The following is a 15,506-nucleotide window of genomic DNA, read 5'->3' on the forward strand; positions in this document are numbered from 1 at the left end:
TTGCCACATCTGTTAACCCAGTGAAGAGGCGGCAGTGGTGTGTCACACATCTGCTAATTGGTACAAACAGGTAGCAGATGCACTCTCCACTGCTGAGCATCTGCCAATTAAAGCTGAAAACTCAATGAGCACTGATTAGGAGGGGGTAGGGAGTGAGGAGGGAGCGAGCGAGCGAGCGAGCAAGGCTGAGCCGAGCGAGAAAGACGGGGGGAATCCTCGGGTCTTGGTCTCAGACATGAGTCGGCAAAACTTGCGTGAAGGGAGGAGCCAGCCCCGTGAATTCATTATTCATACCTACAATTAATATCTCAGTTCGAGTCGCTGGCTGTGGGATTTCTGTGTATAGGCTATCTGTCCAAAAGTATCCAGATACCCCTTCTGTGAGTCTGGAGCAGCCACACGTGACCCCGAGGTCGCCGTGCCCATTGCCAAGCATGGGCTGGAGCTTCCAGCCTCGAAGCTGCTCCAGCACTGGGTTGTGGAGTTCTCTGGAGTGATGCTGGAGCTCACAGCATGCGGTCGGTTTACTGGACGGTGGTTTAAGGCCAGTCCTGGTCAATGGAAAATCTCCATTCAGATAACTGAGCAGTCCAGGCCGACCTGTGGTGGCTGACCTTTGAAGGGACCACACTGTTAGTCTCAACAATTGCCTGTGGTCAGTGAGAGTTGTTTGTCCAAACTGCCAGTAGAGGGCAGCCATCAGCCATCATCTTATGCAAAAGTTTAGGCACCCCTGCTCAACCATATGTTATTCTAAAGCATAGTTACTGTTTGTTTGCTTAATATTTCTTATTTTACTTATTTCCAATATTTTAATTTATTATATTCAGCAAATAAATAGGAATCAGTGTCTTAAATCACTTCTTTGTGCACAGTGGTGCATCATTTTAGTTTAATTAAATTTTTTTAGAAAATGACTATTACACCCACTATTAAATTCTAATACTATTAAATTTAATACTTAATTTATTCAGTAAAGAACTGATCATGAGGTACGCTGCGCAGATCAGCTTCGTTAAACTGACAATTTATGTGATAACAATTTTTTTTTTCTTCCGGATATTAAAAACAAACAACACATTGAATAGGATCAGGATGAGGGCCGATTCAGGCATATTTTAAAATCACACAGTGCCCAGAGCGCCACCTGGTGTCTGCAAAGTGCCATTAGCAGAGATTAGTTGTGCTACCTTGTTGAGGCATGCTAGCTAATATAGTGTATATTTATAGGGGAAGCTGCCTAAATAAACCAGTGTGTAGGCTATATCGCTGCTTTCCAGTGAAAAACATGTATCTCCATTTTTACTCTGTTTTAAGTTTTCTCCATCCTTTGAACCCTATATCTGCCTCTGCACCAATAAAACGTTCCAAATTGACTTGGAATAATTGTATATTGACTTCCATTAAAATAATTAATTAATAATTTATTAAACTAACTCATTACTAAGTAGGTTTTTGCCTTCTCCTGTAAAGTTGCTGTTTTGAAGATACATGTTTTTGTGATATTGAGACATTAAACACTTAAAAACTGTCATTTTAAGAAAAGTCATGACTAAACTAAGCAGTCAGTCCAGAATGTCTGATTAAAGAGACTGATTTGACTGAACCAATGAATCAGCAGCTCGTCTGATCTATTATTTACACACACACAAAGATCGGATCGGATCGGTATCGGCTAATACTCAGCATTAAGAGACTCAGATCAGATCAGGGGGCAAATTAACCTGATCGGGATGTCCTTAATTCCAACATTTTTAATGTTATATTAAAAAATAAATAGGAATTGGCGTCTAAAATCACTGCAATATGCACAGGGGTGCCATAACTTTCGACTATACACCAGGTATCAAATGGAATGCTAAAAATTCAGAGATGACAGGACTGATATTACTAAATCTGATACTTCATTTATTCAGTAAAGGACTAATCATGAGGTACGATGTGCAGATCAGCTGCATTGAAATGAGTATGTGCACGATTACAGGTCGTCTTTATCCCTGGATACATTACATATAAAACAAAGAACAACAAAACATTTCAAACATTTCAGACAATAATTGTGGCAATCTATAGTTTCACAATATAACGATAAAGCAAAATAAAGTAATATAAGTAAAAAAAACTAAATAAAAAACACAGGAAATAAATATTAAAGGGTCTGTATGGAAAAACTGCCTTTATTCTTTTTAAAGGGGAATACCATTGCGTTTTATTTTAGATTGAATTTCAAATAATTCAATCACTAAGACCTAAGCAAAGTCATTTAGAGCAGATTGCTGTTTTTGGTGCTCTGTTTTTAGAGAAATTGACCTAGTAACAATTGTTCACAGCGACGATGAATGGAACCAGATGTCTGAAAAGCTGTCAACTCTCGCAAAAAGACAATTACAATGAAATGCTTGTAGATACACTGCCTGATGCTTGAGGCACAGTATAGTATATACCGTACAGTATATGCACCATAGATCTGTGATAAGCTTTAGGCTAACACTTAATATAAACTCCATCCAGTTATGTAATGGATGGGTACCTAAAGGATATTAGAATTAATTTATTCATTTGTTAATTTTTTTTTAGGGGGATTTACCACTATTTTACTATCATCAGCATTGCACATCCAACTCAGACGACAGGTTCACTGGTTCACTGGTGGGTTTGGATGGTAAATAAAACAGCTGTATTTGTGATGTAGTCATTCTGAGCGCCTGGTTCCATTCACTACCACCGTACAGCAATCTGAACTGGAAGATTTTTCTACAGTGAGCCACAATTCCACAGCAGACCATCCCTGAATGACTTTATTTACATGTCAACCACTGAATTATGCAATTTAAAGAATTTGTGGAATTCCCCTTTAAGAGCACAACCACCCAAGCCAGATGTGTGTAATTCAGCATGCCTTAATGAGGTAATTAATACACACATATCCCTTAAATCTTGTCTGTGGAGTGATACTAGGAGTGCATAAAGAAAAATAAGGGCGGGCAGTTTCTTCTAGGCCCTTTCAAATACCGATCACACCTGTTTATCTGTCCTGCTGTAGCGCTTAGAATAAAGAGAGGTGTGCAAACAAAGCTCGGGTAAATTTGAACAGTCACAGCCGCAGGGAAAGTGTGAGCCAGTGGAAACATGTCGGCTAGCTGGAGCAAAACACAGTGATCCGCACGTTTGGCACAAGGGCATGTAATACATCGGCAATCCATATACAGCACTTAATAAACCAAAAACAGTCATTTCACAATTAATTCATCAAAAAAAAATAAATAAATACACTATTTGTCCAAAAGTATCTGGATGGCCCTGCTAACCGAGCTGCTCTAAAGTGCAACCACTGCTGACAAAGCCCTTCAAATGCATACCCACAGCCCCACGGTTGCCACCTTTCAGAAATGAAAATAAGGGACGCCCACAATGGCTCCACTGGGCCTCCACTCCACTCCAGGAAATGTATATATATTAAAGAATAAACGTTTTCTCTTAACTTCTTATGTATTCTTATGTATTAATTTATTAACTTTTCTTCCATTAGTATGATTTGTTTTTTAAATGATCATATATATATAATAATTCTATTGGCTAATACTTTAAAAACTCAACATCCTTAACAATCAATAAAACCGCAATAGTCTACTAAAATAAGCTATGCCCATAAGCTGTGTCGGACATTTATGGAAATACGGAACACAATTGGTTCAATATAGGATGCAAGTGCAAAACAAGCGACGATTCTGTATTTTACGGGACGGGTGACAACCCTACCAAGTGCTGGCTGGAAGGGTATGAGGGTAGTCCCCTAGCAGTGGAACTATGTTCCTCGGAGTGATGCTGGAGCTTTGTCCAGTAGCTTTGGGACGAGTTGGAGTGGCTGCCGGGCTACACTGACCATCCAGTCTTAGCACCTGACCTCCCTAATGCTCTCCTGTGGACAAATGCAGTCAAATCCTTCTCTGTATAAGTGTAAGTGTAGGCCTTTCCAGAAGACGCTTCCCATTTATAGTAGAAGAAATGCAGGAAGAGCAGGCGTCTACAAACTTTTGGACAGGTAGTGAAACAAGCATAAAACAAGCATGAGGCAATACTGCTAATCCTTCTAGACGTCATATTAACTCCGATGACATCATCAAGCCATTCTTCAGTGCTGTTACTTTGTTCTGATGTGAGGTTCGGTGGCCCGGTCTCTTCCCTCCCCCACCCCGACGTCCAGTTTAGTTATTTTTCTGAAGAAAATTGTTTAAATAGACATTATTAGAATAAGACATTATAATCAGTGTGGGGTTTAGCCAAGTAATGCTAAAGTTGCTAACAGTAGCTGAAATCCAATAAGATGCTAGCTAGCAGTTAGCGAGCAATGGCATCATGCTAATGGCTGCCACCAGCTCCTGTTCACTGCTAACAACGCTAGCACAGGTTTGGCTAAACTGTTAGCGGCTACCGCCAATATCAGCATTACTCATTACTCCTTACACGTCATACCTGCAATTGCTCGTAAATCCACGGGAGGAAGGCGGTCACATTTCCGTAAACGCCAGGCTTGTTTCTTAAAGCACATCCAATACCCCAGCTGGTATCTCCAACAAGCCACCATACTGAATTCTCCTGGGTGACCAGAGGACCACCGCTGTCCCCCTGTCAGGACAAAAGCCAACGTCATTCCCACCTCTGCTACTTTCAACATCAAGCTATTATTATCGAAGGTCAGACGTTTTGTGAGGACACTCCTAAACCATTCAGTCCAAGTCTGAAATCAACCTGTCGTGAAGTCATTGATTTTATGACGTCATAAGTCATATGATTTATGATATGTCATAAAACCAACAAATGGACATGCTAGTATTTCCACCTACACAAATAAAGGTGCTATAAATAGTTCTTTGACTAGGGATGCCATAGAAGAACCACCTTTGTTTCCATGAAGAACCATGGAACCATGAGATGTAGTGGTAAAGAACCTTTACATCAATTGAAGGTTCTTTAGACTTTTAAAGGTCTCATATACCTTTTTTGTGGAACCAACAATGGTTCTTGTATGGCATCACTCAATTGAACTTTTTTTAAAGGAGCTATATGCGATTTTAATCCAGTACTTTTTTTTTGTGTCAAATTCAGCGAATGCTCCTCATGGTTCTCTAACTTTCCAGGCATACTCAGCCATAAAATGGCTCGGATCAAGAAACATGACACTTTTCCAGCCAATTAGAAACAGGATGCACAGGATAGTGGAATAAGGGGAGGGTCAGGGAAGACTAGGTATCTGGCTATGTGTTGAACTACATGTGTTGTGAAGGAGAGATGGCTGACAAACAGCCAAAAAGGAAAAGATCTGATGAACTAAAGCTGAATAAATAGTTCTTAGATCGGGTGAGGGTCTAGATGTGTTTGGAGGTGTTTGGACAGTGGAGAGACCTCCAAACATCAAAAGAAATGAAAAGGGATGAGGATGTTGCTCAAATCCTGCTGGATAGCTCCGTACTGTTCAGTCCCGTTTTGCGAAAGTCTGCGATAGGTAATCGCAACTGGTTAGCTTAGCCTCAGCAATTGTAGCAACAGTTTGCTGACCCACGACCTAGCTAAAGCTAATGACTGGCAATGACATTGTCCTTTTCTAACGCTATATCACAGTTGATCGTACAACATTTGCGAGTGTGTGGTGTGTTTGTATTACTATCAAACAGACGTTCTCCAGAATCGCATACAGCCCCTTTAATAGACCCACCACTACTGACATTATGAGGAGCCTTTCAGCCTGGGCTGCTTTCTGATTGACTGAAGTATTGTTTGACCAGATAAACTGATATTGACTCAGACTGATTATGAAATTAGTTTCTGCTTTGATTACAGTGTAGGGAAGCATCCACCTGTCTCGAACATGGTACACTAACCTGACAGGAATCCACCCCGCCCTGCAGCTTGCCCGCACAGATCATGGTGTTGGTGATTTGTCCGTTGTAGACCAGCCGGCCGTTGCAGACGGACCTGTCAATTAGTGAGACCCGGGCTTCTTGTAACTCATTTGAGGCGGGACCTTAGACAGAAGATGGGGTTTGGAGTCGTTGATTAATCCTGACTATGTTTCATCCAAAGAATTTTAAATATATAAATAATAAGTCAGAAACGATCATTTACACATCACACGTCACATCATAAAAAGTCCATACCTTGGCTGGACAGCGCTCCAAATCCAGTAATAAAGCTTTCCCTCGGTGCCGAGAAGTAAAGGCCGGCATTGGGTAAACATACCGGTCCGATGCTAGCTAAAAAAAAAAAAAAAAAGATAGCATTGAAACCATGAAAAGCCATTAAAGACTGTGATTGGCTGAAAGTCCATTTGGGGCCTGTATGGGTAGCCCAACTGAGAACCAGAAGGTTTTGTCCAAGTGTTCCACATTGGCCCCACACATGACCACCAGGGTCAGTGATGGGACCAAGAGGGGTTAGAAATGGGCCCTGTCTGGGTTATACACTGTATTTAGGGCCTAAATGGGACTCGTGTGAGATTAAGGTGGGCTGTAACAGTGGGGTCCATTTAAAAGGCCCAACTGGGTCCCAGTAAAAACACATGCATATATCCACTCAGAGCCCATGCCCACCTGGAACCCACCTGGAACCCACCTGGAACCCACCTGGAACCCAACTAGTCCACATTCCACCCATGTGAGCCCCCTATGAGCATGTTGGCTGTGTTATGAAATGGTATGATCACAAGTGCATTTCAACAAGGTCCATCGGTCAGTCGGTCACTCACTCAGTCACTCATTAGATGAAATTGGCACTTTTAGGCTGATTCAGCAAATAGTTCAAAGAATGAGGGATTTCTGCCTTCTGCTCAGTTTTGGCCAATAGAGCCTCCAATTAGCCTGTGAAAGATAACACAAGCTACTCACAGGACAGCTGGAGTGACGTTGAAAGTTTCATCAGAGCGATGTCGTTATCGTTCGTCGAAGAGTCAAAGCCAGGGTGGGGGATGATCCGGCTGACTGCGTTGCCGGAGGCGAACATCATCTCAGTCAGAGTGAGATACCCCGCGTACACCCTCCACTGAGATGGTCGCGGGCGCCTGCACAAAATGTGGGGTTGTGGCTTGAGTGATTGTATCACAGACACTAATCAGCCATAACATTAGTACCACCTGCCACCACAACTGATCAACTGACCAACTGATGACCAAGTCGTTGTGAGGTGGGGCCTCCGCAGATAGCATCAGTGAGCCCTGGGTGCCCTGGCACTTGTTGGTGCCCTGCATACTGGGAACACCCCAGGTTTTGGAGATGTTCTGACCCAGTCGTCTAGTGGCTCAGAATCTTACTCTCGTCCATTTTTTCTGCTTCCAACACATTAAGCTTAAGAACTGACTGTTCACTTGCTGCCTAATAAGTGTATTGTAGATATTGGAGTAGATATTGGGACTAGGTAATCAATGTTTTTTACTTCACCTGTCTGTGGTTTTAATGTTATGGCTGGTCGGTGGTAATATGCAATATTAGCCAATATCATTCTGTGTTCAGTCTGTCTGTGCTGGAGCTTACTCTTGAAAACAGTGTGCAGCCGAGACGATCCAGGACGAGCCGATGATAGACCCTCCACACATGTGAAACCCGCCGGACTGCAGGCTAACCTGCCAGGGCCAACGGGTCCTACTGGTCACAACATCCCCTCCAACTATCCGCGTCCGAGCTGTGGATTTCCCACAATCTGCAGCAGAGCAGGATGGCGAAGTTAATATGCACAGTCCAGGCAGTGAGTACTCCCTGGTCATTCAGACAAATCTGGGCCAGTTTAGTGTGAAAGTCCTTGAAACTAATCTGAACCACAACAAACCAACAAACACAGCCGTGATTTTAGTAAGAACACGTCTGTGTCTGTTTAGCATTTCAGCCGAGTCCCTTCCTTTCAGGTCATGCTCCAGTAGGGCCTGGCTGGGGTGAAGGTCACCTTCACCAGTATAAGGAAGGAAACTGGAGTGCGAGTGACTTACCGACACACCTCAGCGTGACCACTGAATCAAAAGGGCAGAATGCACTGCGGGAGAAACACGAACGCAGGTCTTTAGTACAGGAACATCTCCTATGTTATTAGTTCAGTTCACAACATATAACATGTTGACATCTACAGAGCAAGACTGGACCTAATAAGCTCACAATCATCATCATAATCATAGAAATTATTATTTAATAATACTTTTTGAACATGTAATAATCATTTTAATAAAATAATATGAAAAACATAAATGAATAATTTACAGTATTATAACTAATATGAATGAATGAATTCATGCTTATAACTATAAAATAATTATATGTTTATTAAATTATAAATAATATAAAAAATAACAATTCTTTGTTTACAGTGAATTATAATGCATTATAATTTAAAATAATTTACTTCGAATATGTAATATACTGAAAATAAAAATGTATTAAAAACAATAGAATTTTAATGACAATGATATAATTGTAGTTTTAAGAGTAAATATAATAATAATAATAATAATAATAATAGTAATAATTTTTTTTTTTACCTTTTTAGTAATAAGAACAGCAACAATAATTATTAACATAGTAGTATTATTTTGAATAATAATAATAATAATAATAATAATAAGATATGAATTCTAAAAAGGATAATTATTCAGATTAGTTAAATTTTTGTTTATATCATTACTCATAATAAATTATTCACTATTTAAAGTGTATAAACTTTGTTTTTGAAGTAAGCACATATTTTGTAGACAAACATGATGCTATGTGGTTTTTACAATGTTGCTAGGTGGTTGCCATGGCACATCAGGCGATTGCTATAGTGTTGCTTAGTGGTTGCTATAGTGTTGCTAAGTGGCTGCTATTATGTTGCCATGCTGTTGCTAAGCGGTATTTATAGTATCCTAGGTGGTTGCAATGGTTGATGTACTGGTTAAACACATTAAAACATGAATGGCATAATAATAATAATAATAATAATAATTATTATTATTATTATTATTATTATTATTATAATGATGATGATGATGATGAGAAAGTGTAAACAGCTTGACTGAAAAGCTATAACACCTCTCTATAAACGCACCTCTCAGACAGATAGCTGTGTGCTAACCCACTGGGGATCACATTAGGGTAATCAGTGTTTAGCATCATGTAGCCCTCCGAGGCACCAGAGGCTAGATTCACCTGGCCAGATTTGACGTAGTCCGCCCTGAAAGATCAGACACAGCATTTATTATTACACTACTGCAGCATCCAACCAGCCCTGCTGTCGCATTACATCACTGACCGACCAGTACCTTTCCATGACCAGGGTCATCAGGCTGCTGACGAATGGACGAGCGGACTTTGAACAGTACAGTTTATTTATTAAGCAGTATTTAGCAGTAAGTGAGCAGGCCCAGCTAAACGCTCTCTGACCTGTCGTATCCCATCTCGCTGCATGCTTTCCTCCCAATGGTGTTGTCCCATCTGAGCGAGCACACCGGCTTCCACGTTTGATCTTTTGGCGAGAAGCTCTGCAGCTGGAAATCCGATCCAAACAAACGGACTGAAAACAACAACAACACATTGCCATCATTCAACTGGCCGGTTTACTAGAAACACCCACATGTTGGTGTGTTTCGTAGGTTTACGGTTACTGACTGTAGTCCCCAACACTCTAGCGCTATCATACGAGTGGTCAGACTTAGATTAGATTTGATTTACACACTAAGAACAGTGTACTGCACAACATAGAGTGTAAAGAAGAGCCTTACAGCACTGAGACTCGTCCTCTCCTCCTGGACAGTCCCTCTGTCCATCGCACCACTGCCAGGAGCTGATGCACGACCCAGACTCCTCACACCTCCGGCCCGTGGCACATGTCTCGAACACTGTTCCAGCATGGAGATCAGACATCAGGCACAAACAGACAAACTCAAATTCCTTTATTTATACAACACACATGCACAACGTCCACGTTTGTCTGTTTTACAGCTCACACTGGATGGTGAACTGTCAGCAGTACGGTGAGGCTAAAGGTCACTTTAGGTCATGGTAAACTGTGGGCGCTGGCACTGGTGTGCCCACCTACATGCCAATATCACTCCAGCTTGTGTGTTGTTTCAATTAAGCACACATTGTGCACACAAGTGGTTGCTAGGTGGTTGCTATGGTGTATCAGGCGACTGCTATGGTGTTGCCTAGTGGTCGCTATATTGCTTTGATGTAGCTAAGCAGTCGTCATGGTATCCAAGGTGATTACAATGGTGTTGCTATGTGGTTGCTATAGTGTAACTATCATGTTGCTAAGCAGTCATCATGGTATCCAAGGTGATTACAATGGTGTTGCTATGTGGTTGCTAGATGATTGCTGTGGTATCCTAGGCGGATGCTATGTTGCTATAGTGTTGCTATGGTGTTGCAAAGCAGTTGTAATGGTATCCCAAGTGATTGCAGTGGTGTTGCTAAGTGGCTGATAGGTGGTTGCTCTGGTATTTGCTAAGTGGTTGCTAGATAGGTGCTCTACTCTTGCTAGGTGGCAGGTATGGTTTTTCAGGTGGTTTCTATGATGTTGCTTTGGGGTTGCTAGAGGTTTGCTATTTTGTTGTTAGGTAGTTATATCCCAGGTGCTTACTATAGTATCTGAAGTAGTTGCTAGGGTGCTGCGAAGTTGTTGCTAGGGTAACCCCATGTGGTTGGTTGGATGTGCAACCATCATAATGCTGTGTAAATAGTCAAAACGCAAAACGACTGAATCACTGAATCGACTGAATCATTTCCTAAAGAATCAAATTCACAGCTGAATCATTATAAGCTGAAATGTACCTCTCTACTCACTAACAGGTGATAATTACTCATTACTTACCGAAGTACCAGATCAGCACGGCTGCAGTTCCCAGAAGGACTAGGGTAAAGATGACCACGGCTGCAATGCAGGGCCATTGATTCCTCCTAGCTGCTGTAAGAGGAACCAAGAGCCAGAGAGAAGGAGACCCATTTAACATATTACACAGTTAATGAACTCTGACACCGAGAAACTAGAGCAGGGCTTCCCATCCCGGTTCCTCAGGGACATCCAGGTGCTTCAGACTTCCTGTTCGCACTTAGGGTTTGGGGAAATCCCAGCTGCCATCTGAATGGAGAATTCTAAAACCCTGGACTGTGGAGGAAAGTTTCCATTTTGGGAATCTTTCGAGGACATTTGCATTGCCAATCCCTGCCAGGCCCTCTAGCTAGGACTCCCCCATAACACAACGCCACCAGAACACATTTGTGGGACAACACTAACCGCCAGTTCTGCGACATCAGCTAACGGACACTCACACTGGTTGTCCGATATTGTCTTATTAGTCATCTGTTCTGACTTTTGTTGCCAACATGAACTCAATCAACCAATCCCTGTTGTCTCTGCCGTTGGTATCTGGTCTTCTGGAGGTTCTAGATACACCCCCGGCTGTGACTACGAGTACTGGTCCAACCTGGATTCAGTAGGACTGTGCTATCTTGCTACATACTAGATAGCATATATGCTAATGTCCGCTACAAGCTTCATATATGACACGTAGACCGTCTTTTACGAGGTCCCTGTTTAATCCAGAACAGCTACTGTATGTCCATGTGCACTAGTGTTAGGTTAGCGCTGATATACTACTGGAGGCCCTTAAGCAAGCTAGCAGACATTAGCATAATGTTTCTTTGACCCCAACTCTTTCATGACCCCAACTCAAGGCCTAACACGAGGAGCCAGCACTTCTTTAAGGCAGTGATGACCTTCGCTTAGCATACCCCCCCCCAAAAAAAAAGGGCCACTCGCCCGTTAGCAAAGCGTTGGGTAAGTTGCTAGGGCAGCCGTTCATTCCCAGCTGATGAATCCAGCTCAAGAAGAGCTGGGTTCAGGAGGTCTAAGCTGGTCTTTGAGGGTCAAAGTGGTCAAGAAGATGCTGGTAAAACTGATTGTCCAGCAGTATATCTTCCGTTTTCATTTGAGTCTGATGAACTAGCTGGACAATCAGCATGACCAATGTGACCAAGGTACCAAGTGTGGTCACCATTCATTACCATGCAGGCTGACCAACATGATCACCATTGGGTCACACAATTTGGGTCAGGTTATCCATGCTGGTTGACCAGTTAAACCATCAAACTTAAACAAAAAAAGAAATCAGTATACTGGTCAAAAGCTAAAATGGTCAACAACCTCAACCCGTTAGACCAGCTTAAACTTTTTTTTTTAGCACTTTTGAGCACTTGCATTAGTGTCATTAGGGACAGAAATGACAAAAATAAATGGACGCGTGCAGGGACAGAGCACAAACCTGCACCATCTGGGGGTCCATATGAGGAAGCACTGAAGGCTGAAGTTAAGGCCAATAGTGTAGGAAAGGTTGTATACCTTTGCGGGCCATGTTGGAGTGGGGGTGTCCAGCCGTGGCAGTGTGGTGGGTATTGATGTGTGTTTGTGGTGTGGTAGGGTACTGCGGGACGGTGGGGTACACCCCCTGAGAAGAGTTGGGAGTATACGGGGGAGGGTTATACGGGGGAGGCCGGTCCTCATGCTGAAATCCATAGTTTATATGAGACGTGTTATTGTGCATCTGAAAGGCAAGGGAAAAACTCAGGTCAGATTAATAAAAATATAAGGGTAAAGTCATATTTTACACAATTACTAATTTTTTAAGTTCTCAAAAGCTACTTTTCTTGTGGCTTATTTTCACCTGTTTTTTGCAGTGTTGGTGAAACTGTAAGACCAACACTACCACTACCACCCCTGCTAGGGCTCAAAATAATGGATCATATAAATGTCTTGAATTTACAGATCATTGTCATCAGATCATTGCCTGGTAGCAATGTTTGATTTGATATCTAAACATTTAGTATAATATTTAAAGAATGTAAGTAATAAGTCAATATTTCAGGAAAAAACATGTTTTATGTATAATCATGACATAAGTTATTATTGTGGCATTATAGGTCATCATTACTAACTCCATATTTGAAAATACATCCCTGATATAACATATTAAATAGTTATTATGGCTAGTAGGTTATTATTTTGAGATACTAAGTGAGAATTGTGAAAAATCTAATTTTGTCATGACATAATAAGGCATTATTATGACATAGAAGACCATTATGAATAGAAAGTTACAATTTGGAAAAAATACAATGAAGTCAAAATTTGTGAAAACAAGAGATTTTTTTGAAATACTAAATTAACATTTCAAGAAATTAAATCATTTCAAAATAGTAAAAAAAGTAATTACTGTAACATAGTTCAAAAGTTTTACAACATTTTTAAAGGTACAAATATTGAAAAAACCCTTTTGATGTCAACATTATGATGCGTCATTGTTTAAAGATACTAAGTAAAAAGTTACTTTGTCTGTGTAACAACACAGTAAGACATTATTAGGATAAAGTAGGTAATTTCCTTCAAACTACAAAGTAAACATTCTGAAAACATGTCATTATTTGAAGATATTTTTATTATTATATTATTTAAAGTCCTTCTTATAACATCATACATTATTATTATGACATAGTATGTAATTATTTTGAGTTACAAAGTTACAATTTTGAGAAATTTAGTCATTGTTTTTAACATAGTTAAAAAAAGAAAAAAAAACTAGCTCAAATGTTGAGAAACTAGGCCATTATTTTGAGATACAAAGCTTCAATTTAGAGAAAAAAAGTCATTTTGTCATTGTTATAACACAGTAAAAATATATATAATTCCAAATCAAGAAATTAAGTCATTTTAACAGGATTAACAGGATTTTTCAAGGTACACAAATATTTTCTAAATATTTTGAAAAAACATCATTTTGACATTGTACATTATTATAAATTATAATATAAAGTCATTATTTCAAGATGCTTAGTAAAAAGTTATTTTAAAAAATATTAATTATAAAAAAAAACAAGTCATTAATTGCTACTAAGTAAAAATTTACAAAGAGAAACCAGCTCAATTTGAAATATATCTAAAATATATATTTTTGACAAACAACCTCTTTGCAGAAAAAAAATGTGTCCTGGGGCATCACTGTTAGTTTTGTGATATTAGAATCAGTTTCCAATATGATTCCTCCACAGTCCGTTTACGATCTTCAGGTGACTCACTGATAAGAATTTGGCTTTGTAAGATGATCACCTGATTTCCCCGCATTGGCTGTTTAGTCAGCGAAACTCAGCGCACTGATACAGCTACAGTACAAAGATGCCAAGACAAGACTCAGACAAACAGCAGAAAGTTGTGGTATCTACAGTACAGTAGATACACATCTACAGTATCTGCTACATGAAGACTGTAGAAACGACTGGCCTGCTGTGTAAACTGACCATGAAACTGTAAACAGTCACGTTCCTGAATAATAAAATTGCTGCCTACTTTCTATACTCACTTTTGGCGCTAACGAAAACTTCCTGGAACCTTGCAAGTAGCAAAAGTAGATTTTGGCATTTTGTCATATTAAGAAATTCACTCATTTGCTTCTAAATATGACCTACTTGAGCCCTGAAACTCACTCCCAGCATTACTGGAAGCTATTTTCAGCCTTTTAACTGGTAGCAGACTTTGTAATTTTCTCACTTCAAGATATTAAATCAATTAACCACACTAGCCCCTTAACTGCAGTAGCCCCTTAACGACACTAGCCCCTTTTCAACATCCAAACTTCAGTCATTCATCTGTAATAACTGTAAGCACTCACCTCGGAGTCCTACTGCCTCGATCCTTGTCTCTCAAATCTGAACTCAGTGTTTCTCTTTCCTTCTTCTCTGTGGCCACTTTTCCTGTATTCCGGGTAATGAAAAGCCATGGCCACACCTTTGCATGTGCACTTGCCGTCCTGTTAGGCCACACACTTCACTTATCAGCTGTGTGTACACAGCACCACTGCCCCAGCGTTGGATTAAGGTTAACACTGACTATCGATCGTGACTCAGCTGTCCAACGGCTTCATCTGTCAATACAACTTGAAAAGGATCATTTTCCTGAGTCCTATGACACTTTATGTTATCCAGGTGTCCGTGTTCTTCTCTCAAACCCTCAGGCCTATTGTTCATTATTGGGTAACTTTTATTAATCATTCACCAACTACTCTGAGCAAAAGAGGGTTTTTACATAGTAACAAAAGAGCTCTTGCAGAACCACTTTAGAATAATGGGTCATTGTTAGAAGATATTTGGATAAGTCCAAATCTTGATACTAGGTCTGGATCTTGATACAAGATCAAACTTCTGAGACAGTAAGTCTTTATTTTTTATTCTTTATAAGTCCTTATTATTTCTATAGTAACCAAAATGAATGTGTTCTATATATAACATAACATCTAATTATTCCTTGATATTTATTTATTTTTAATTTGCTAATTAAATAAAAAAAAGTTACATTTGAATTAGCTCATTTAATAAATAATTAAATAAATATAAAGAAAGAAATATATTGCTATTTAATGTGGTAGTAACTTAAGGCTCCTGCAGAGGATGATCAGGCTAAAAATGTGGGGTGTGTGACAGGGCTCAGACATTGAGAAGAGTTTTTAT

The 15,506-nt window shown here is 40.2% G+C and overlaps 1 protein-coding gene across 2 annotated transcripts; it reads right to left on the reverse strand.

Moving 5' to 3' along the window:
• Nucleotides 1–1,891: 1,891 nt before the first annotated feature.
• Nucleotides 1,892–14,801, reverse strand: tmprss2 (transmembrane serine protease 2). Of its 2 annotated transcripts, none has more exons than XM_072659247.1 (13): nt 14,672–14,801; nt 12,352–12,553; nt 10,825–10,914; nt 9,734–9,850; nt 9,396–9,525; nt 9,061–9,186; nt 7,973–8,016; nt 7,524–7,689; nt 6,882–7,054; nt 6,156–6,251; nt 5,880–6,022; nt 4,474–4,626; nt 1,892–4,217 (listed from the first exon to the last, which is right to left on the reverse strand). In XM_072659247.1, the coding sequence occupies exons 2-13, from the start codon at nt 12,551–12,553 to the stop codon at nt 4,206–4,208; spliced, it is 1,452 nt and encodes a 483-aa protein (XP_072515348.1). In that variant the 5' UTR covers nt 14,672–14,801; the 3' UTR covers nt 1,892–4,205. The 2 variants fall into 2 exon arrangements, with proteins under 2 accessions (XP_072515348.1, XP_072515347.1); XM_072659246.1 differs by having other exon boundaries at nt 10,825–10,917; nt 14,672–14,796.
• Between the last annotated feature and the right edge of the window lie 705 nt (nt 14,802–15,506).

Source organism: Salminus brasiliensis, chromosome 16, assembly GCF_030463535.1.
Source record: "Salminus brasiliensis chromosome 16, fSalBra1.hap2, whole genome shotgun sequence".
NCBI lineage: Eukaryota > Metazoa > Chordata > Actinopteri > Characiformes > Bryconidae > Salminus > Salminus brasiliensis.

What these genes read in the sequence shown, in the direction of transcription:
- tmprss2 (XM_072659246.1), bottom strand. Translation starts at nt 12,553, where the DNA reads ATGCACAATAACACGTCTCATATAAACTATGGATTTCAGCATGAGGAC. An exon ending in GCTGCACACTGTTTTCAAGA is followed by an intron (nt 7,055 to 7,523) that starts GTAAGCTCCAGC and finishes CATTTTGTGCAG; the next exon opens with GCGCCCGCGACCATCTCAGT. An exon ending in AACGTCACTCCAGCTGTCCT is followed by an intron (nt 6,252 to 6,881) that starts GTGAGTAGCTTG and finishes TTTTTTTTTTAG; the next exon opens with CTAGCATCGGACCGGTATGT.